The 25725-nt window shown below is 34.9% G+C and overlaps 1 protein-coding gene across 1 annotated transcript; it reads left to right on the top strand.

The window, feature by feature from the left end:
- Positions 1-615: 615 nt before the first annotated feature.
- Positions 616-4945, top strand: LOC145634782 (ABC transporter G family member 11-like). Its single transcript, XM_081686169.1, has 10 exons — positions 616-1184; positions 2031-2320; positions 2432-2603; positions 2718-2840; positions 2926-3054; positions 3148-3342; positions 3431-3517; positions 3675-3947; positions 4040-4147; positions 4353-4945. Exons 1-10 carry the CDS (start codon positions 783-785, stop codon positions 4728-4730), a joined length of 2157 nt encoding a protein of 718 aa, XP_081542295.1. The 5' UTR covers positions 616-782; the 3' UTR covers positions 4731-4945.
- Positions 4946-25725: the final 20780 nt, after the last annotated feature.

The raw sequence follows: 25725 nt of genomic DNA, 5'->3' as shown, positions 1-25725 counted from the left end.
TATTAATTGTGATTAAGCTCACTCTATCGTGTATTTACACTTGATTGATAAGTAACAACCTTTCTACCAAGAGTCTAGTGGTATCGTGACTTGAGAGTTTATTACGAGTTGAATAGTAGATTTCGAAAAATTAATCCAATAGTTGATTTTTATTTTTAGTGGAAGCAAAATTGTTCAAATTTGACTCTACCTAATTAATTTAGCTCGCTCATGATCAAATACGAGCGACAACTCAATTTTAACCATGTACCCTTGTCTTAAAATATGAACGCATATACGACTATACGTGATTTGGCTCAAATTAAAGTGAAAAAGATATAACTTATATACAAAATGAACCGACTCAAATCGAATCGAGAAACTTATGAAATTACTTACTCCCTCGGTCTCAAAGAAGCGTCTATAAATGCATATTTCTTCATTTTTATAAGAGTAAAAATTATAAAAATGAGCTTAAATTAAGATCAATATAATCCTAATAGCTTATTAATTATCTTAGGTTAGCCTTAGCCTTAGCCTTATTTTCTCTAAGCATGCAAATAAAATGGACTAACATCTAAGTTAAAAATAAATACCTTATTGTTGTTGTCTAATAATATCTCCCCAACCTCCAAGAGTCCTAGTCAAATTCACGAATTTCTCCCCTCTCTCCATACAATTCTCATTTCATCATTTCAATTCCTTACACTTCTCTCTCCTCTCTTAATAAATACACAAATTACTTCTCACAATAAAACTCCTCTCTTCCTCCCAAAACTAACTTACCATAAAAACAAACAAAAATGGAGATAGAATCAAACAAACCACAACATGATAACAACAACAACAATCATGGGATATCTTCGACGACAACGGTGTCGATACCGGGGTTAAGTCCCTTAAGTGAGACACTATGGCGAGATCATGTTATGACAAAAGCCGACTACATCGGCGACGTATCGGCGAGGCTAACATGGAAAGATCTAACAGTAATGGTAACATTAAGTAGCGGTGATACTCAAACTGTTTTAGAAAGCTTAACAGGTTACGCTGAGCCTGGTACTTTTACTGCTCTTATGGGTCCTTCTGGTTCTGGTAAATCTACTCTTCTTGACGCTCTTTCCAGCCGTCTTGCTGCTAATGCTTTCCTCTCTGGTACTATCTTGCTTAATGGTCGCAAAACTAAGCTCTCTTTCGGTACTGCGGTAAGCTACATATCTATCTATCATCGTCTTTTTATACTCCCTCCGTTTTTTAAAGTTAAGCCACAAAATCACCGTCTAAATATGAAGAACTTTTAAGACATAGGGAGTATTATTATTATTATTATTATTATTATTATTATTTTTTATATAGGTAGTGTTATTTAAATGATGGTTTTATTAACAAAAACAAAATTGAAACTTGGTTTGATTTATTTTTGTCGTATATGACAACAAGAATGAACCTTGCTCTAATATAATTATGTTGTTATAAAACAAAATTGAACCTCGTTTAGGATATTTTTGTGTTTTAGTAGATCTGATATACCTAAATAGTAATTTTTTTACACAAAGTATTTTAATTTGTTACGAAAAATGAAAAATTAATAAGTCTTATTCTATGCCTATATCGATTTATTTTTTATAGAATTTTTTGTTTTTAAATGAGAAAGCATGGTTAATGGTCATATATTATTTCAGAATTATTTTATTTATTTTTATTTTTATTTTATTTTTTTTTTTATTTTTTTTTTGTGGTAATAATCGTCAATTGATCAATATAGATTGTTGTTAAAATTCGGTTATTAAATAAAATTAGTTAGGTAGAAAGTGGTAAGAGGAATTAATGAAATTAATTAGCTTACTTTACCCATGTTGTTGGTAGACTGTACTTTAAATTAAATAAATTTACTAATGTTATTTCTAGATTTCATCTTTTAGCTTGCCAATTTTGGGTTGATGTAATTTTTAATAACGGATTAATAATATAATCTGTTATTGCAATGTTACAAGTTGTAAAAATATTATAATATGAATATATGATACAATGTTGTGTATGTATGAATGCAGGCTTATGTAACACAAGATGATAACTTGATTGGGACATTGACAGTGAGAGAAACAATAGCATATTCAGCTCGGCTTCGATTACCGGATAAAATGCCCTGGTCGGAGAAGCAAGCTTTGATCGAAAGCACCATCATCGAAATGGGCCTTCAAGATTGTGCTGATACTGTGGTTGGAAACTGGCATTTGAGGGGGATTAGTGGTGGGGAGAAGCGGAGGGTTAGTATAGCTGTCGAAATCCTTATGAGACCGCGATTACTCTTCCTTGACGAGCCTACTAGTGGTCTAGACAGGTTATTTTAATTAACATCGAAACCAATTTTACTTGCATTGTTATGTTTAAGTCATTCGTCGATCAAAGATATTGTAAACTAACATAGGTTCACTCGTTGTTGCCTGCACAGTGCGTCTGCGTTCTTTGTGACAGAAACCTTACGTGGACTATCCAGAGACGGAAGAACTGTTATTGCCTCGATTCATCAACCTAGTAGTGAGGTGTTCGAGTTGTTCGATCGTTTGTACTTGCTTTCTGGTGGAAAGACTGTTTATTTCGGGCAAGCTTCAGAGGCATATGAGGTAATTTGTCTCAAATCTTTAAACTGTTTGTTTCTTTGGTTGTCAAAATCATTAACTGTTTTATTGAGCTAATTTGTCAAATATTATTAATTCAATGATGAAATAATATTGTAGTTCTTTGCTCAAGCTGGTTTTCCTTGCCCTGCTTTGAGGAATCCATCTGATCACTTCCTTAGGTGTATCAACTCTGATTTTGACAAAGTCAAGGCTACTCTTAAAGGATCAATGAAACTACGGGTAAATATCAACTAATTTCGCAAACATTTTTAACAATTTTATGAGATAGTAATGAATGTAACTTTCAAATCGCTAAAATAAATAGTTTGAAGCAAGTGATGACCCATTAGAGAAGATCACAACAGCGGAAGCTACTCGAACTCTGATAAGCTATTATGCCACCTCTCAACAGTCTTATTCAGCACTACAGAGGGTAGAAGAAATATCTAAAGTGGTAAGTTTTTTTGTCTATTTCCCTTCACCATAACTTTTTTTCTTCCTGTCCTGTTTGTTCAATGCTCAAATTATTTGCTGTAAACTTTGACAGAAAGGAACGGTTATAGACTCGGGAGGAAGTCAGGCCAGCTTCTTGATGCAGACATTCACCTTAACTAAACGTTCGTTCACAAACATGTCAAGAGACTTTGGTTACTACTGGCTCAGGCTGGTAATTTACGTCGTGGTTACTGTCTGTATTGGATCAATCTTTTTCAATGTTGGGACTAGTTTCAACGCCATACTGGTAATTAACTTACTAATGATTTTCGAATTCATCTCATTATTTCACTAAGGTACATTTTGATCATAACTGTCCTCCTTTGCTGTTACAGGCGAGAGGCTCTTGTGCATCATTTGTTTTTGGCTTTGTCACATTTATGTCTATTGGTGGATTTCCGTCCTTTGTTGAAGATATGAAGGTAAAATTCTCGTACCCTTACCCATATTGTGTCCATTGTACTTCTCTAAATTAATTTTGAACTTGTTTTCACAATTTTCGAAAGCATCTTAGGCCACACAAATAAGAGGAATAAAAAACAAGTACAACATAAGAGTAATAAATGGTGTTACTTTCAGGTATTCCAAAGAGAAAGGTTGAATGGACACTATGGAGTAACGGCGTTTGTGGTCAGCAACACAATATCTGCAATGCCATTCCTAATGATGATTACCTTTCTTTCGGGCACTGTCTGTTACTTCATGGTTCGTCTCCACCCTGGCTTCGAGCACTACATCTTCTTTGTACTCTGTCTTTATGCAAGTGTCACCGTTGTTGAGAGTCTAATGATGGCTATCGCGAGCATTGTTCCCAATTTTCTCATGGGTATTATCACTGGAGCTGGCATACAGGTAAATTTTTTTTAGATTTTCATGTAAATAATAGCAATGTAGACATATGTTTCAGCAATGAATTTCTTCATGTACTTTGCCCTTATTTTCAGGGAATTTTCATGCTTGTTTCGGGTTTCTTCCGGCTTCCTAACGACATACCAAAGCCAGTATGGCGTTATCCTATGTCTTACATCAGTTTCCATTTCTGGGCTCTCCAGGTACTTACCCCCTATACTAGCTGCTTCTACTTTAAGAAAGGAAATGAAACTTCTTCGTACAACTTACTATAAATGAACAATTAGTTCATTTATCTTACTCCCCTGTTAACATTACTCGAATATGTAATGGTAAACATGTAAAATCATATTATATGGTAAATATGTAATGTTATGAAAATGGTGCTAATTGTTATTGTATATACAGGGACAATACCAAAATGATCTGAAGGGGGTGGTATTCGACAACCGGACACCGGATCTTCCAAAGATTTCTGGGGAGTACGTTCTCGAATACGTATTTCAGATTGATACAACACGTTCAAAATGGTTGGACCTTAGCGTGATCTTCAGCATGATCATAGTTTATCGAATAATCTTCTTCATCGTGATCAAAATCAACGAGGATGTCACCCCGTGGATCGGAGGCTACATAGCTAGGAGAAGAATTCAACACAAGAACCGTAACCAGAATTTTACCACGGTTGCACCAGATCGCCTTTCGCAATCCCCTTCTCTTAGAGCTTATGTCGCTCGTCGTTCTGGTTCTGCGAATGCTACTACTAATATCCTTAGAAGGGTGTGATGACCATAAAATATGCTCAACAATATGAATATTCATAAATATTATATATATATATATATATATATATATATATATATATATATATATATATATATATATATATGCTGAAGTTGTGAATGTATGATTTAATTATTTATCTGTAGCATTAGTCCTCTTTCCAACTTCAATATTGAGGCAATTTTTTTATAATATGGTAATTTGATTATTGAATCTAATTATATTGTGAGTGTTATGAAATATATATTTGTGGATGCCCATTATACCTTTGTATCATTTTAGAAATTTCTAGATTTTAGGGTTTATTATACTCCAAGCAAACCATATCACTTGTACAGTTGTACTATATATATATATATATATATATATATATATATATATATATATATATATATATATATATATATATATACCTCCATTATATGAATACAAGTAGATTACACAGATTAATTTTCTCTCCATCTCTCATATTTTCACCCTATTTAACAACACGTTATCAGCACCAGTCTTTATCCAGTTGAGCACAAAATATGATTATTCACTATAAAACCCGTGAGAGTCCTGCACGCACGTTTGATTATAGTCATATCTCAAAGATAAACAAAGGTACACCGTACACATATACTCCAATGCTTAGTTATTAAATAATTTTCCGTAGATATAAGTTGGAATGAATGAAAGTTGGAATGTATGTGCTATATTTTCAAGACAACTGGTGAGATTTTTGATGCACTATGATTTAATCTGCCAAACTTATATTGATTACTTAACTTAATAGAGTCAATATTATTTAACTTGTATTCTTTTCATAAGTATATTATTTTTTGTGAATTGAATGGATTATTATCCACTAAACCCTTGCGTCATAGGATTACTTTTTGATCATTCATGGTTATATAGTATTATTTCTTTATTTACTTCTACAATTCCATAAATTTGATTATATATATTCATGACCATATACCCCGTATCATCATGCATGTATTTGTTTTTCACTGTACTTACATGTGAATATATATGTGATTACTATCTACTTTGTTTATTTGATGGCATATATATATCTTTTATCGATAACCCTTAATTATCTTTTGTGATTGGATTATATTACAAATTAAATCTTTAATTTACACGCACTTAACTCACTGCCTTATTGTTTTATCAAAGATTTATATAGTTGTATCAATTACACAATAGTTTTAGGTTTAGTTTATAAATGAATTAAAAAAGTAGTAGTAGTAGTCAGGCTCTTCTTGAAATAAATTACATTTCTGGTTATAAGTTTTAGAATCCATAATTGACCTAGTTGTATCATTAAGGAGTATGCGGTTTCTCCGTTTCAATTAATTATATATGTTTTGTTTTATCACTATAAAACTTTAGCGATAGATAACTTTATAAATTATCATGAATTTTTGTTTGGTATTAATGTCGAGTTTCAGAGTCAAAGGTTCACTTTACTTGCCATGTTTTGTTATGCTAAGTTAAGCAAATGGATATTGATAATACTACGTATATATTCATTAGGTGTGGTTTCATGTTTTGTTGACTTAGTTGTGGTTTGCAAACAACATAGATGCTTTGAAACATGTGTGTATGTATAGTACATATAATATTATTAACCACTATATTAATATAATTAGGAATATAGTGTATATTCGTGATTGTTAAATTGTTAGAATATACGCATTATATTTACTGTATATATCTCCACTCTTTATGTACCTATCATAGTCCAGGAATTAGCTAGGCTTTAGCTTAGTCAATAGTTATCCCACGTATTAAGGGATTTAGTTAGGAGATTATCTACCTAGCTAACTCTTAATTAGCTTGTATATATTATGTTTAATGATAATGCAAACCTCATAGAATCAGTTTCCTTTATAAATCCTACTGTATTATTATTTCCTTTTTATATTCCAAATCTTAACCTATATGTTAGGTGTTTGTCATATTGGTAGCATAATTTGATAAATTGAAGTAAAACTTACTACATATATATTTATTATATGTGCTATCTTGATGGTTAAAGTAATATACTCTGTATAGTTAGTTTTATGGTTATATAAATTATTGAACTTATAGAAAAGTTGATTGTGGCAATGTTGCCAATGCATATCTAATCATAGATGCTTCCATTTATATGTAATATATTGTATCCTTGTTTAATTTACTAGACTTCAATACCACTTTCTTTTGTGTTTTTGTTGATCTCCTTGAAGGAACACTATACAATATTATGAGATGGTTGATCAAATCTAATTATTAATTTAATCTATTGAAAAGAGGGTGAATTTGCATGCTAATTATATTCATATACACTCTTTAATTTCTATAATATATTTACCTTGTGAATAATTCATTTTTCCGTCCTCCTACCGAAATCAGAATTCTTAATTATAAAGTTTGCACCTATATATAATGGTGATTTTGCTTTGTATTGTTATGTGGAATGAATTTGAAGAATGGAATATACTACCAGCTTTTGATAAATATATAAAATAATGAACTATGGTTTTCAAAAGTAATATTTGTAACTAAGATGTACTCATCCCCCGAAGTGAATGAGATATTGATGTATGATGGAAAAGGATAACAAGAATGTTTGTTGACTTTATTGATCATGATTTATGCAAAAGTTCATAAGAAATGTAAACCTGAGTATATAATATTCCTTTGAGTAAGAAATAATTGTATGAATTTAAGAAATTGAGCATGACATACTTTTCATAATTTTCAATATAAAGATTCATATAATTGGGCAAGAGGAAAAGAATGACTTTGCTTTGTTTGATACATGCATTGCTAAAAGAATTTATCTCTTAAAAAGAGAATGGATTTAAAGATTGTTGGACTACTTTTATACCCCCATATGCAAGGATTAGGGGGAGATTGTGTTTATTACATTGTTTTTATGTAATCCTTACACATGAATAATTAAATATGTTAATGGTCAGTTTGGTACATACACTAGTCTAAATATTAATGATTTATTTAATAGAGGTGGCCACTTGATAATCAAATATTTAGAATGATACCATCTTGAAGATGGATATGAATAAATGTCATTACCTATATACCAGCTATAAATGTACATATTAAGTTGATGCCCTAAAAGGACAAGATCAGTTGCTATTGAAACTAGCACACCTGAAGTGCGGTAATCCAAAGGGTTACAACGATAAGAATCCCTGGAAGAGGAAACGAGCAATAACAGACAATGACAAATTTGAGAAAGTGACACATTTTGATGCATCTCCCGAAGAGATCATTTCTAGTACATTAAAATGTGTATGGTTATATAAAGTACTTCAGAAGAGTATAAAATGTTGTCCAACAAGATTAGCATGTATCAAGATTACAATCAAGGCTCTAATGGAGTATGAGTATTAGTTAATTGTCTTGCCAATTGTAGAAAGAAATACATTGGTGTATGATAAGTGTCATTTATGTTGCTATTTTTAGGAGTTTTCTAGTTAGTTTTTCATAGTTTTTCTATCTTTTTACTTGGTTTTAATAACGTTTTACTACATTTGTCATGTTTGTGTGTGAAATGTCGTTATTGCTCAATTTTGGCTTTTCTTGCATATTTTGGTGGCTTATGACATTAGATTAAACTTTATTGGTTTACTCTTATATTTAGGAACACTTGGATAAGTTCATTGCTCAAGATTGAAGAAATATAAAACATAAAAGAACAAGTAATGAAGAAATGTGCACTTGATTTGCAAAGATCATACTTCAAACGCCTATATCTTTTGATCTACAAAACATTTTGGGGTGATTCTTATTGGATATGAAAGCTTATCTCGAGAGCTTTCCAACGACAGGTCATATGCCCAATTCTGATGTAAAACGTGGGAGATATGCTCATTTGAAGCTGAGAAGTTTGCCCAGTCTAAGAGGAGCGGGCGCGCACCTGTGAGGAGCGCCCGCTCCAAAATTTCTGGAACGATTCTGCCATATTTTGCTGCAACTAGGAGCTCCCGTGCACGAAATTGGAGCGCCCGCTCCTCTGCGCGCTGCTCGACTTGTTGCGGAGCTTCCTAGGCAATTTAGTAAGGGCTATAAATAGATTTTTTGCTCATTTTAGAGGGAGGATTTCATTTCTTCAGTAGTTTTTAGATTAGTTTTAGGTTTTTAGAGAGAGAAACTCTCAAATTTAAGAGAGAGAAAGTGAGAAACACAATGGATTTCATGGATTTTGGATAATCAAAGGAGGAATTTGATGATTTGAAGATCTCCATCTTATATCAATGAGCATTCTTACTATCTTTTCTCTTTATGCTTTCTTTAATTGCTTAGTTAATCATGTTTGAGTAGGTTTCCTTCTACTAGGTGTTGAGTGAGGCTTTGTAATGGTTAATTGAGTTATTTGAGATAAATTTGATGATAATTGTGTGATTAAATTGATTGAATTGATGATGGCATGTTGTTTGTTTTAGATTGGATTGATCTCCCATGATAGCAAACTTGATTGCATATTAGTTCTAGTTTGACAAGGGATTGTAAATTAGAATTTATATATTTGATTGCATTTTGGGTAAATTTCTTCTATGCACCTAGTCAATGAGGGATCTAGGCTAGGAATTTGAGAGATTGCTCTTGAGTGTAATTATTCCCATTTTAATTCTTTCTTTGCATAATTTATTCTCAATTGGATCTCATTAACTTGTTAATTGTTCAAAGTGGATCTTTGCCCCTAGTAGACTTTATAATATCTTGGTCTTTATATGTGTATTAGTGTAGCTGTAGTGTCCAATATCCATAAACCGAATTCGGCGTAGCTTAAGCATTAGATCGAGAACAATCTAACATTACCGTTCCTTGTGGTTCGACTCCGAACTTACCACTAGACTTGTTTAGGGGTTAGTTTAGGATTATAATAAATTGTTTGGTCGCGAGGAGGTTAGTCAACGACCTAATTTCCCCGCGCTCAGTGTACTAATATCACATCATATTCATGGCCATGCATAAAGTATCTCTAATAAGGTGATCACCAATATTATAAAACTGACCATAATTTAGATACTAAAGGAAAAGTGATTGGATGTGATATTAATAATTAGGCCATCCGGGGTTTAATAAATTTCCGTTATGAAAATGAAGAAATAATGTGCTGATGCTTTCTCATGTTATATATATGAAATAAATCGAATGACAAGACATAACATAGAGATTGAGCTATATTTGGATTGTGATTTTTAATAATTTGTGTTAAAAGAGAAGTTCAAGAGATAATACATTGTTTATTATGAATAATTGATGACCAGAAGTTCATTAGAATAATTTATATGTTGACAAATATTAGGTGACCAGAACGAAGCTCACCATGTACAAGTTATATGTGGAAATTTTTAAGTAACTAGTATCATACTATCAATGTTTCTAGTGATTCTGAAGATCATCACCTAGTGAAATTACAAGAAAGTTTATATTTATATAACAATTCTCTTGATTGGGGCTATTGTATGTCAGCACATAAGGAATATAATAAGAAATTAGCAACTGCACAATTTATTACCCCCTATTAATATTGATCTCTAGAAGATAACAAAATTTCATTATTCTCTAGAAGAGATAGAACTTTGTTGAATATATATGATTATCCTACGAGATAAATTTGATGCGCATGAAATTATATTCTAAGTTGGTGAAGAATTGCCCCAATATTTGAGATAAGAATTGAAGTAAGTTGGCAAAATTATAAAACTATAATTAGTTGATCCCTCTAATGATACTTTATAAAGTTACATGCCAACTTTTGTATCCACATATTGTAGACACCCAAATGTGTCTCCCTAAAACCAAACCCGGTGATGAATACCTTTCGCGTCGAATCATAATCGAATGAAGTGAAAGTGTGAAAAGTCTAATGTTGCGGTTAGCTTTTATTAAAAATCTTTTCTTTCTGTTTTTGAAAACCTACTCTATTTTATGAAAATAGCCATTCTAGTTTAGTTTGGTCCATGACAAGGGTCCAATAACTGTGTAGTTGGATGGGGCTCGAAAAGAGCTTTCCAACAATATATTATGAGCCCAATTTTTAAGAATAATGAGGAAGTTATGGCCAAAATACTAAATTGGGCCCGATTTGGTTCTTATATGCAGCCCAATGATCTAGAGGAGGGCCTATTATTAATTATCATTCCTAAAGCTATTAGGATTGATTATAGTCTTCTAGAATCTTCTAGAGGGTTCTTTTAAATCCTAATGGGATTAGGATTGATAAATATGTTTTATGAGTTTTATTTGGAATAAAAGAAGTGTTTTATATGAAAATACGATTTTACCCCTTTGTACGATTTTACGAATTGATTTTATCAAGAAGTGGATTCTGTGTTTAAAACGCGTGAAAACCTTCTGCATCGCCAAACGACAGGTTCGTCACCTGGCGACAGGGAGGTATTTTATTCCTTTTCGAACACTGATTCTTTTCTATCGATTCCGGACTATTTTCATATAAATAGGGTCCCTGGACCTTCGTTTTTCAGTAACCAGAATTCTCTAATTCTTTCTCTCTCTAAGCTAAAGCTTATTCTCTCTCTCCCTCTTTCTAGCCTAGCCTTTTACAAACACAATTCCTCATACATTAGCACTAGACACACCTAGCCAAGTTTGAAGTTGCCTTCGCCCTAGAAGTGAAAGGTTTGATATTTCTGAGGGTTTGGTCCCAAATCTCTATTTCAATTATTTAATTTAATTGTTTGATTTTATATTTTCCTTGAAGTTACTAACGTGTGTATTTTGTTATTAGAAAGAGATACGAGGCATCCAAGTAAGTACTTTAATTGTTTTATTGATATTTTGATATAAAAATGATGTTTAGATTATTATTTTGATTCCTAGTATCATGTTAGGATGTTTTATTGCTTCCTAGTATCATGTTTAGGGTTAATTTATGTTTCTAATATCAAGTATGATTAGAAGAATGCTTCCTATTTTCTTTCCTAATATCGTGTTAGTATCATGTTAGGGCTAAAGTTTTGATCTTTAATGGTTAGTGACATGCTAGAGTTTGTTATTAATCTTGTTAATATCATGCCTAGGATCTTGCTATTAATATTATGCTTTAACATGACTATTTTGATTATTATTATGATGATGATTATTATATTGCTTGATATTATTATTTTTATTGCTTGATCACACCTTTTATGCATGTTTAAAGGGAATTTGTATTTGTAATCACGCTTAATAAGATAATTAATAATCTTGTTAAGGATTATATGATTATAATTCAAGTGATCGCCAATAACAGATTTATTTGTGCATTAATATTCAACCAACATAGATAAACAGGTTTAGGGTAAACTTAATGATTGCATGTTAGTAAAAAAGCGCACATGAATACGAGAAGAATAAAGTAGAGGCCTATTATTAAGGCAGGTTCTTTCTCGTTTAGATTGGATTTGTACCTTCATCCCCGAACTTCCAGTCTTGGTTCCAGACCTATTGGAGTTAACGATATCTTGGATCGTTAAGGGGTGTAACCTTCACCATGTGAACGGTTTACAAGTTCCTAAAACTTGTTGGCGACTCTTTTGCTCTAGCTTCCTTCCCTTTGGACGCCACCATGCTTAAGTGTAAGATCACAGTGGGGTTCAAGTTTGGAGTAATGCTTGAAATATTCCTTACACATATGTTGCACATCTATGATTTGATTTGTATATCGTTATGACACATCTAGAGGAATAAAGAGATATATTTTGATTATAGTGATAATGATATTATGTGCATACATTAAGATAGATCTTGCCAATTTTTCTTTAAATCACTGCACCTGAAGTGTAGTTGGTATGATCGGTTCAAATATAAATATGCGATATATGGCAAGATAGTGCACTTGATACTTTTAAAGTGTAATAATGGTATATAAATGCCAAGTGTGAGAAATACCCTTGATAGGTGGTATAGATATCTGAATTATCATAATAGATGGCCTATTATGGAAGAAATGTTATGATGGTACCGATAATGAGAAATGTATTCAGATATCATTATAAAATAGCATGCGAAATGTAAATTAAAGTAATTTTATGATACCGATACACAATGGAACTGATGAATAATATGCATATGCATGATAGAATGGACTATTGAATAAGGGATCTAAAACATATTTCCATAATGATGTCGACATAATGATAATCATCAAAAATTTATCATGGACCAAAAATCCAATGAAATATGGATTATTAAATCCACACTGTACATTGTCTTGCATTAATTTGAGTCTTATACCCATGTGCATGCGTGAGGCATAGGCTAATACGCTTGGGATACCTGAAGTGATGAAATTATTTAGGACGTCGTTTTAATAATAGCTTGTTATGATTCATGTAAGAAGAGTTCATGAAGAACTTATATACACCGTCTTTAAATACCCAGCCCTACATATTTTATATCTTGAATATTGGAATTATTATCAAACTCATGAAAAGTCAATATGATTACATCATCGATATCTCAACCTGAAGTTAGAGTATGTGAGATTCAACAACTCTATGTATTCATTGGCGAACTCTCATATAAAACATGAAATGTCTAATTAAAGAATAAAGTTGAGATACCATCGAGTGAGAATAATATTCTTATGGTCTAGAAGAGCCATGAGCAAAATATGTAATTAGTTTAATTTCTTAATTCATATGATATTGGAAAATGAAATATATATGATATCAAGTGTTTCCATGAAATCATCATTTTGTAGTATATATGACCTCTAGAAGAAGGCATACATCTAATTTTTTATGATAATTCAAAACAAAACTATCGAATGAAATAGTGGTAAATACTTGCATTATATCCACAAGTATGAAGAAATGAAGACGGCTCAATAAGTCTATTTTAAGATTTGAAGATTCAAGTTCAATTTAAAAGGATCAATCATCAAGAATGGTGTTCTGCTACATGGAAGAAGTTACCTAAACATATCGCATGGGATTTATTGCACTGGAAGATTTCACGCTAATACGTTATGCATTCATCAGGGGGAGCAAATACACGTTGCAGTCTTTTTCCCTTGATCATGGTTTTGTCCCACATTGGGTTTTCTTGGTAAGCCTTTTTAACGAGGCAGTATCCCAAGCGTATTACGAAGAATGTTGTACTCTTTTTCCTTAATTAGGTTTTTATCCCAGAGAGTTTTTCCTAATAAGGTTTTAACAAGGCACATTCTTAGATAATGAACATCCAAAGGGGAGTGTTATGAAATATATATTTATGGATGCCCATTATACCCTTGTATCATTCCAGAACTTTCTTGATTTTAGGTTTATTATTCTCTAAGCAAACCCTATCACTTGTACTGTATATATATATATATATATATATATATATATATATATATATATATATATATATATATATATATATATATATATATATATATATATATATATATGGAATACAAGTAGATTACACAGATTAATTCTCTCTCCATCTCTCATATTTTCACCCTATTTCACAACAGTGAGATTTTTTTTTTTTTTTTTTTTTTTTTTTTGAGGAAAAGTTCAAGGAGCCTTTTATTGATAATTTATCCATCAAGACATATGGGGAAACCTCACAAGGGCATTGGTTCTCCCATAATTGTTCAGTACCATTGGGTGTCAAACGGGCTAAACTATGAACAACTATGTTTCCACTAAGTTTGACATGGCTCCAAGAAACAGAAGAAAGAAAAGAGCAAGAAAATAAAATATCATCTAAAATAAAGTCTAAATCAGAGAAGAAAGTGATTCCTTTTTCAAGCTGCTTAATGAGGATTGCTATCAAATTCGAGTATGATATTTCCCATGTTGAAGCTGGTGGCAAGTCTGACAGCCCACGCTACTACCTTCCCTTCAGCTATGATCGGGGGCCAATTAATAAGATTTGCAGCGATGAGTAGCAGCAAATTTTACTACTCCTTCATGGTTTCTAGCGATGACACCAAGACCAATCCATCCATCCTCAGCAAGGGAGGCGTCACAATTGATTTTGACCATCCCTTCTGGAGGAGCTTTCCAAGATTTCGGGCTTTACAAGAAGGCTTCTTCGTAGACCCATAGATCCTCTTGGAATAAGCCATACAATCAGCTGCTAAGAGAAAAACCCGCTTAATGATAATGGGATGGTAGGTGTCCTTGCTATTAAAAATCATTTCATTTCTTCTACACCATATATGCCACATCAATATAGCACCCCTACACCTCTTTCTCTCCTCCAGTTTTAACCAAGAAACGATGAGATCTAAGAAAGACAAACCTGATGGCCATAGGGACATCTCCACACAGTCACAGTCCACCCATAGATTGCGAACAGTCGAGCAATGAAACTGAACATGGCTCATGGTTTTGGGGAAATCCATACACCATGGACACTCAACGCAATCAGTCATGTGTCTATAATGGAGATAAGCACGGGTGGGAAGAGTAACGGTACTCACTCTCCAAATAAAATGACGAACCTTCGGAGTAACATTCAAGTTCGATAACTCAACCCAGTCATTGTGAAAATTCTTAAGATTGCAAGACTTACCGAGCATACAGGCCGTCTTCACCGAGTACTTGCCATCCATAGAAAAAGCCCAAGAAATGGAATCCAAACCCCCTGTAGAGCTCAAGGGTAGGGCAAGAATGCTACGAACGTCCTCCTTATTGAAGATCTTTTCAATTCTCGAAACATCTCACTCTCTTGCATTATGGTCAATCAAGTCACTAACACGGGAGACTTCATCGGACACAGGGGAAGCGATGAATCTGCTAGTACCATTGTCCACCCAAGGGTCATCCTATATGTCAACGGAAGATCCATTCCCTATTCTTCATATTATCCCTTCTTTGAGCAAGCCTTTGGAGGGCCATATACTTCGCCAAGAGAAGTTGCCCCCTACTCCGAGATTAGTTTTAAGGAAGCTCTTCCCTTTATAGTATTTAGCACTCAACACCTTGTTTAAAAGGGAGTCTGGATTACTAATATGTCTCCAAGATTGCCGACCGAGAAGAGCATCGTTAAAAACTTTCAAGTCCCTAAAACCCATATCCCCTAAGCATTTTGGAGAGCATAGATCTTTCCAACTCTTCCAATGAACCCTCCGTTTCGCCTCATCTTGACCCCACCAAAATCTGGCCATCAAAGCATGAATATGATCAATCACCTCGGTAGGAATTTTATATACTCCCATAGTGTAGGTCGGCATAGCCTGAATCACCGATTTAAGAAGAATGTCTTTCCCAGCTCTTGACAAAAAAATTTCCTTCCACCCCGATAATTTTTTCCATATTCCATCCTTTAGAGCCGAAAAAATCAATTTCTTCGATTTACCGATGATGGTTGGTACTCTAAGATATCTCTCATGATTGTATACTCGGCGCATCACGAGAATTCCCAATAACTCCTCTTGGACGACTGCATTGACTCCTTTACTGAAAGCGACCTCCGATTTATCATAATTAATTTTCTGCCCGAAAGCTTGTTCATATATGTCAAGAATTTTGACAATTTTTAAACACTCCCTTGGATTGGCTCTAGCAAAAACATGATTGTCGTCTGCAAAGAGAAGGTGAGAAATCACTAGGCCCCCACAGCAAGCCTTAGCCCCATGAATAGAGCCATCGTGTAAAGGTTTCCGTGAAAGACCAAAGAAAGCATCTGCAACAAGAATAAATAAATACAGAGAGAGGGTCTCCCTGCCGGAGACCTCTAGTAGGTACCACCGATCCACAAACATTGCCATTGACAATAAAGGAATATTTTACCGAGGTCACACAGGCCATAACAATCTTCACCCATCTTTCCGCAAATCCCATCTTTAAAAGCAGCTTTTCAAGAAATTTCCCTTCTATCACTATTAAAAATTAAGGTTTTTGCGACCGCCTCTAACGGTCGCAGAAAATAGCAAAAACGGTCGCAATTTATAATTGCGACCGTCAACGATCGTAAAGGGGTGGTCGTTATTTACTTGGTCGCAAAAAAAAAATTATTACGACTGTTTGACGGTCGCAGATTTATTGCGACCGTTTTTATTAATTTCAACGACCGCAAGGAAAATGGTCGTAAATATAAACAATTGCGACCGGTAAAAACAGCGGTCGCAATTTTGGAAATTAGCGACCGCTTTTAGCCGTCGCTAAAATTTAAAAAAAAAAAAAAAAAAAAAAGAAAATTCACCCCATCCCTGCTCTTCACAACCACGCCCCCCACCACCACCCAAGCCAACTTCACCACTGCCTCTTCCCAGCCAACCACCTTTACCCACCAACCAAACACCTTTACCCACCAACCAAACACCTCGAAAACACCACCCAATCACCTCGACAATCCCAACCAGCCACCACGAAAATGAAACCCAAAAAAAACCCAAAAAAAATCAAATATGGTCGAATTCAACCAGCAAAAATCAACCCAAAACATAGATAAAATCAAACAAAAAAAAACCAAATTGAAATTAAACAAAATCAAACATAAACCCAAAAAGAACGAAATATTCAAACATAAAAATCAAACAAAATTAACCAAATTGAAATGAACGAAAATGGAACCCAAAAATAACAAAAACCAAACAAACCAACAAAAATTAACCCAAACACGAATAAAATCAAACCCAGAAAAAAGAATCCAAACAAAAATTCAACGGAAAAAAAAAAAACAGCAAAATTCGAAAGAATAACACATGGAAATTCGAATTAATAAAAGTAATAATCCACAAACGAAAATAAAACAATTATCAAACCAAAATCAACAAAAATCAAACCCGAAATGAAATTAATAATAATCAACCCAAAATTCAAAATGAAAATCAAACATACTTTGTAATATTAACAAAATCAAACAAAAAAATCGCCCAAAATTAAACCCATTAATTATACCAAAAAAAATAAACCCACAACAATTAAACCAACAAATTCGAACAAAAATGAAATAAAACCCTCATAAATCGAAAACAAACATAAATTAAACCCACCTTTGTCAATATTTTTTCCTCTAATGTTTCATATGGTTGAATTCGACCACAAAAACTCCGGGTCTGGAATTTTTATGTTCGAATTTGACCATTAACACCATAATTCGTTTGTTTCTCGTTGAATAAGGATTCTTTATTGCCTAGACGGAGGGAGGAGCAGAAGAAGAAGAGGAAATAGATCAGGGAAAAGAGGAAAGAGAATGGGAAAGGTCAGGGAAAGAAGAAGAGAAAAGAGGAGAGAGGCGTGAAAATGAGAGGAGAGAGAAAATGAAGAGAAAATGAGAGGAGAGAGGCGTGAAAATGAGGGGCGGCTGTTAGGGTTAGTAAATTAGGGTTGAGGTGAGATGGGTGAGTATTTATACCCGAATATTTTTTAATTAAAAAAAAGCTTTTTACGACCGTCTTGACGGTCGCAAATTATGACATTTACGACCGTCTCTTTGACGGTCGTAGATTATGAATTTTACGACCGTCTTTGACGGTCGCAGATTAGGACATTTACGACCGTCTCTTGGACGGTCGCAGATTATGACATTTACGACCTTCTTTGACGGTCGCAGATTATGACATTTACGATCGTCTCTTAAACGGTCGCAGATTATGACATTTACAACCGTCTTTGACGGTCGCAGATTATGACATTTACGACCGTCTCTTGGACGGTCTCAGATTATGCCATTTACGACCATCTTTGACGGTCGCAGATTAGGACATTTTCGACCGTCTCTTGGACGGTCGCAGATTATGACATTTACGTCCGTCTTTGACGGTCGCAAACGATTTATTTTAATTTAGAAATATTTTTAATTGTTAAAACATCCTAGCGACTGTCTTAAAAGCGGAAAACGGTCGCAAATTTGCGACCGTTGTCAAAGCAGTCGTAATATTGCGACCGACCGCATAAAAAACGGTCGCAAATGACGATCGTAGAAAAACGGTCGCAATTTAGCCGAATTTTAATAGTGTATTCTTTCATAGGCCTTACTCATATCAAGCTTCATAGAAATAGTATCCTTCATATTCTTACTCCTCTATTTCATCGTATGAAACAATTCTGGAGCAATTAGGGCATTGTCAATAATAAGCCATCCCGGAATGATATCACTCTGATTCTTCGAAATAATGACTGGGAGAATAGATTTGAGTCTCATAACAAAGGCTTTCAAAGCTATTTTTTTATAGTACATTGCATAGAGCTATAGGCCTAAATTCTGACATCATAGTAGGAGATTTGACCTTCGGGATAAGGACAATGTTAGTAAAATTAATAGGGCTAATAGACTCATTACCCTGTAAAACGTTACTAACGAATCTAGCTACATCATCTCCGACAATATGCCAAAATTTCTGAAAAAATATAGCATGCATATTGTCAGGTCCCGGGGCCTTGCAAGGGCGCATCTGATTCAGGGCATCAAAGATCTCATTTTTCGAGAAGGGCCGAAGGATCTCAGAATTGATGTCGGGGTGATAAGTTGCTTTGTCAAATAAAGAACTTTATCACAAGCTTTTATCGTAGAAGTACATGCTGTAAATAAATTTTAGTAGAAGCTTTGATATATCTTCTCCAATTCCTCCTCTTCCTCACGCTAAGTACCCTCCGAGTCAAATAGACCCATAATTCCATTCTTCTTCCTTCTCTGCGATGCTTTATGGTGGAAATATTTGGTATTCCGTTCCCCGTCTTTAATTTATGAGGCTCTAGATCGCAGATACCAGTAGGCTTCCTGTTTATCATGTAACTCCTCAAGCTTCTTCTCGATGTCCGCACACTTAGCAAGAGAAGTATCTGACACCTCTTCAGCTTGTGTCTCTTTGAGCTCATTCTCTAGCTTTTCCCCCTGTTTCTCTAGGCCTTGGAATTTTCATCTACTCCAGACTTGGAGTTCCCCTGCGACACTCTTGATCCGCTCTTCCACTTTCCCCCCTGTACCACGCCAAGCACACTGGGCAATATCCATACATTCATTCTCTAGGAGCCAACAAGTCTCAAAGAGAAACCTCTTCCTTTTCTTCTTTTTCTTCTTTCTATGAGCACCAACCTTGAGGAAAATAGGTGAGTGATCAGAATTAACTGTCGCCATATTCTGAACAACTAGGTCGAGGGAGATATTGGACACAAAACGATCCAATCTTTCTCTGATGAGAGTCTGCAAACCCTCTTTCCCATGTAAACCATTGACCAACAAAGTGCAGGTCGATAAGATCACAATCACAAAGAGTGTCACGGAACTCAGGTATGGCTCTCCTCTTATTATCAACCCCACCTACCTTCTCATCATACAACAATATTTCATTAAAATCCCCTCCAAACAAAATTGGTCCGTCAAAATTTTCACAAAGATTTCTAATTAAGGACCAAGTTTTGTTTTTGTTACCAACTTCCGGCCAACCATAAAGTCCAACAAAGCGCCATGAAACCCCAAGGCTCGTTTTGACATCTCGACAAATATGATTAAGCAAAAAGGAGGATAAAGAAAAATCTACACTATCATTCCAGTACAAGCATAAGCCACCAGATCTACCAATACTACTAACACCAAAAACATAGAAAAAACAAATCTATTTTTATCATTTTCAGCAATCTTTTTATTCACTTTAGTTTCAGAAAAAAAACACTAAATCAGGACATAGGGAATTGCACCACTTACGTAGTGCTCGAACTGCACGAGGGCTAGCTAGTCTCCTGTAGTTCCAACATAAGGTACTCATTGCTGAGGGCGGGGTTGAGACGAGTCAACCTCCGCCGGACTAGAGGAGTGATGAGTCTTCGCAAGGGTAGCTTTAAATTTCTTCCCAACCAAAGTCTCGTGCACATCCATCTCTTCATAATGATTAGTTTGCTTCCTTTTACCCAGGGGCGGATCTATTAAGGTGCACAGTGAGTCACGTGACTCACCAGCACACACAAAAAAAAAAAAAAAAAAAAAAATCAAAGAGACCGCCATTACAGATAAACGGTCTCTTTGTTGTTTCTAGTTGAGTTTAGACCACTGTCTGTTTTATAAATATCAAAGAGACCGCCTTTTAAAATATAAAATAGGCGATCTCTTGGTTGCTGCTATTGTCAGGTACTGATAATGAATATTTTTTTGCGCTACTTTATATTTCATTAAAGAGACCTGTTATGTTAAATAACTGGTCTCTTAAGTTATTCCACTTTTTTCTTTTCTTTTTTTAATAATTCTTGTTTTTATTTATACTATATTTGTGCAACTAATTTAATATTTTCCCACAAAAACTAATTAAGTAAAAAGAATCATAAAGTTAGTTTAATTTAATAGTTTTATAGTACTAGTATGTAATTTTTATGTCTTTTTTTTGGATTGAAATTATTTTGGTAAAATATAACTTTTTTTTAATATAATTTTTGGATTGAAACAAGTGATTAATTATTGATAGTGACTCATAAGTTCGAAAATCCTAGATCCGTCACTGCTTTTACCACTAAGAACATTTTGCTCCTCCGTTAATAAATCAATATCTCTATCAATGCGTCTCCAAGTCTTCTCAGAGTAACCACCAGCCCTTTTCTTTCTCTTGCTATTCTCTTCCTGAGCTGAAGAAGAAATTACAGAATTCACGGGTATAGCAATTAAATTATGCAGGTCTGTTCTTGGAATAACAAGGGCCTGCTCAGCATTGATCACCCCCTCATCCTTTTCAGCATTGGTAGAACCTTGAGGAGTCATGTCCCACTTTCTAAACCTGATACTTTGGAGCTTAAATTAACAGAGAAGGATAATTTACGGGCTGCACTAGGGGGTCTCTTACACAGCACCGAAGGGTCATTGTAGCCAGGGAGTTAGTGGCATGAGCTTTAATTTTTGACAACCAGGTCTTTTCTTTTTCACGATAAAAAACTGAAAATCGAGTAGCTTTCTTAGGAGAAGCACCAAGCCATGGGCCATATTCATAAACAACTCCATTTTTCACTTCGTCCTCATCAACAAATTGGCATTTGATATTAGTATGATCCATTCTACCACAATCGTAGCAAAAATTCGCAAGTCTTTCATATTGTAATAAGGTCCATTAACAATTTTAATCCCCCTACGAAAGGGTTTGTGAATGTCTATTAGGATTTTAACCCGTAGGTATTTGTCCCAACCGAGTGGATCAGCATCATCGAATTCAGACGTTCTTTTGTTAAAAGGAACGTCTCTAATTCTAAGCCAAAAAGGGGAATTAACAAATCTTACCTCCAAAGGTTGTTCATCGCTAATAATTTCAGTCAGCAATAGCAATTTTTAGTCAAAAAACCAAGGGCATCCCTCCATAACTTTCTTCTTATCATCCTCGGTAAAGAATTGGAAGATGAACAGGTTTGTTTCCACATTCGAAAAGCCACATTACCCCTAACCTTCCACACGTTCAGAAGCATTCTTTTCATCCCCTCGACATTGAACGGTCTCGTCATCAGAAGCTTTCCAACCAGAGTCAGGGAAATCTGGGCCTTTGTGTTCTCATTGACACTGGTTTCGCACTCATCGCCAATAACCTTATTCTCTTCTTCTGTCAATTGCAATTTCTCCAATTCTTCCAGCAGATTAGACTCCATGATCAAAGCAGAGATGAGAGGGGAAAAAACAGAGAATATTGATGGGGAAATAAAAAAAGAAACTCACTCGAAACAGAACTATACGAACAGCCCTAGTCGAGGGACGAGAGCAAACCATATGCAAGGGACTTTTTCTGATTATAAAGTATATATATTGTGAGAATATTATTGCAAAGGAGATCATATATAAATGTTGTTACTTTCTAAATTATAATCCCAAAATATATACATGTATATATAGTGCTGTCAAATTTCAAACCGAAACCGTTTAACTGCCCGAAACCGACCGACCCAAATGAGAACCGAACCGATTAAAAACCGATTTTTTTGAAACCGAAAACCGACCCGAACCGTATTTTAGTAAACCCGAAACCGAATCGACCCGAATAATGTTAAACCGTATAAGAACCGAACCCGTTAACAAACCGAACCAAATATAAACCGAACTGAAAGAAAACCGAACCGAAAAAGAACCGAACCGTATCTAACCCAAAACCGGTTCCAACCCGAAACCGTTTAAACTGGCAAAAAAACCGCTTACACCGAACCGTTAGCAAACTGCTACCCGTTGGGTAGCACCGAACCATTTAAAAACCGAACTGTTTGTAAACCGAACTAGTTATAAACCGAACAGTTTATGATTCAAACCGCTTCTAAATCGAACCGTTTACAAACTTTTTTATATAATTAAATAGATTTTTTTTTTGACGGGAATATAATTAAATGGATTAAATATTAGAAATCTTAGAATATTTTTTTTAAAATAGCAAGGCAAATCATTCATTAAGGATAATCAGTGTTCACAAACAAGAGCAAAACAAGCAGGCTCAGGCCCTGCCTCAAACTATTAGCAACACTACTGCCTCTAGTCATGTATATAAATGATTAAATAAGAAGCATATAATAACCTAATTGTAAACACAGTAATACATTAATACACTAACTCTTATAATCTATTTCGTAATAAACTAGTAAGATCAGTATGACTAAACTTGAAACAGAACATAATATGTATTTATAAAATCAATGAGAATTTGTTTATAATATGATGCCTAAATAGTAAATATAAAATGATTCGCGACTTTATATAAAACTTGTGAACGCAAAAGGTTAGCAAGTACTATCAAATTTCAAACCAAAACCATTTAACTGCCCGAATCCAAACAACTCGATAAACATTTTATTTTTTGAAACCGAAAACCGACCCGAACCGTAATTTAGTAAACTTGAAATGGAACCGATATGAATAACGTTAAAGTGGTTAAACCATCGAAAAATCGAACCAGTTATAAACTGAACCGAAAAAGAACCGAACCAGTTAAAAACTGAACCGAAAAAGAACCGAACCAGTTATAAACTGAACCAAAAAAGAACCGAACTGTTTTTAACCCGAAACCGTTTCCAACCGAAACTGTTTGAACCGGGATAAAAACCATTTGCACCGCACTGTTAACAAACCGCAACCCGTCTGCACCGAACCGTTTACTACCCGGACTGTTTACAACCCGAACCGAATTAAAACCGCTTAAGAATAAACCGAAACCGAATCGAACCGATAACTATTTAAACCGAACCAAAACCGACCCGTGAGACAATTAAACCGATTCCAAACCGACCCGATTGAATACCGAACCGATTTCGAACCGAACCGAAACCGAATTGTCAAACCGTTTTGACAGTGCTATGTATATACATACTATGACGTACTTAAATTCTAAAGGGGGTGCCCTAGTTGCTCTTCTTGATAAACAAGAAGTGTATCTTTAGTGGCAATTGTGTAATAAAAACGCTTTGGAAATTGTAAAAAAAGGGAATTATAATAAGAATAACTGTTGACCCTAATACACACTGAAGCAGCTGACGTGCACCAATGTAGACGGTGTTAAATGGTGAATTACGTCATCTGTCAAAGTTATCATTAAAACCATAGTTACAACCACCATCAACCATATACCACCATAAACCACCATCATCTTCGTCGTCCCCTATTTTTTTCAACCTCCTTAGCTTTTGCCGCCAAAAGTAAACGAAAAACCCTAATAAATATAGAGAAATTAGGGCTTGGTTAACCTTTTAGGGCAAGGTTTGACTTCCCTTCATCGAAAATGTTTGTGCATTCCAATTTCTCCATTGAATTTCATTGAAGGAGGTGAGAGAATGAAGATAAGATGGAGGAAGGAGAAAGGATAGAGGAAAAGAATGCCAAATTAAGACTTAGTGAGAGTTTTCATTGAAAATAGGCAGTCAAATGAAAAAGTCACTTATACCCGGCCCTCATATTCTTGCGAAAATGGACCAATTTACCCTCTTGAGAATCAAAAAGAGAAACTTGGAATTCCCCAATTCTAATTATGGGTTGAATTGTTCTAGCTAAATGATAATATCTCTCTCAAATTAACTTTAATCGAGTAGATTTTCGATTTTAAGAGTTGCTCACATATTCTATTATATGATCATGATTATATTAAAAAAAAAAAAGGTTAAAATGTGGCATATTAATTAGAAACGGAAAGAATAGTAATGACATTGAATCCCGATTAAGGTTCATTTAGGTTCAAGCCCATTTCAATTTTAGAATAGTGATTACATGTCTACATATCATTTTGGATGGTCTAACATTAATTGTTTTTGGTGTTGATTATAAGAATTGAAGAACTCATAACGGATGAACCTTTTTTTTTTTTTTTTTTTTTAGGGAAAGCAAGTTAGCCTTCATTAATTGGTGGACAGATTGTTCATTAGTGTTGGTAAAATACCTGTCGATTCCAATAACAAAATAGAGAAGATGAAAGGGAAAAATACTTGATTGAAGATCTCAACTCACAGTCGCGCCGTGGAACTATAATCCACTGCCTTAGAAGCGAAATACGCCACCACCGGTACAGGTTTCCTGATGACGCACGCCCCCCAAGTTTAACGCAACTCTCCCCGTAATTCGTGCACCCGAACCCGAAGAGTGGAATTGCTCAAGAACTGTTCAGATTTCAAAGGTAGGTTCTTGTTTTTTAGCTAGAAGTGAATGTTCTCATGAAAAGGCAAGACTCGTATTTATATGAGTCCCGGGAAAGGAAACACGCAAAGCAAACCGACCTAGGAAAAAAGGCGGGCCTGATCAGGCGAGCTGATCGGGCGCGAGATTAAGTTTCTCCAGACCTGATGTCGCGCCCGATCGGGCGAACACCGCCCGGTCGGGCGATCTAGAAACCCCATCCCGGGCGAGCCATCGGGCGAAGCCGCCCGATCGGGCTCGTCAAAAACTCGAGTCCGCCGCCCGGTCGGGCGAGGGCCGCCCAATCGGGCGCGAGAGTTCTCCTATTTTCCTTGCTCACCTCCGCCCGATCGGGCGAGGGCCGCCCGATCGGGCGCGAGCATCCGTTTGCATTACCTATTTCTAACAATCCCCCACTAATGCGAGCGGATCTTCAACATGAAATCTGAACAGTAAATGAAAGTCTTAGTACTTAAATGCTAGTATCCAAAGGTTTGAACTA

Source organism: Chenopodium album, chromosome 6 (genome assembly GCF_948465745.1).
Source record: "Chenopodium album chromosome 6, dcCheAlbu1.1, whole genome shotgun sequence".
NCBI lineage: Eukaryota > Viridiplantae > Streptophyta > Magnoliopsida > Caryophyllales > Amaranthaceae > Chenopodium > Chenopodium album.
Note: the sequence above shows the minus strand (reverse complement) of the source record. Positions and strands in the feature narration are given on the sequence as shown.

What these genes read in the sequence shown, in the direction of transcription:
- LOC145634782 (XM_081686169.1), top strand. Translation starts at nt 783, where the DNA reads ATGGAGATAGAATCAAACAAACCACAACATGATAACAACAACAACAAT. An exon ending in CCTACTAGTGGTCTAGACAG is followed by an intron (nt 2,321 to 2,431) that starts GTTATTTTAATT and finishes TTGCCTGCACAG; the next exon opens with TGCGTCTGCGTTCTTTGTGA. An exon ending in TCCATTTCTGGGCTCTCCAG is followed by an intron (nt 4,148 to 4,352) that starts GTACTTACCCCC and finishes TTGTATATACAG; the next exon opens with GGACAATACCAAAATGATCT.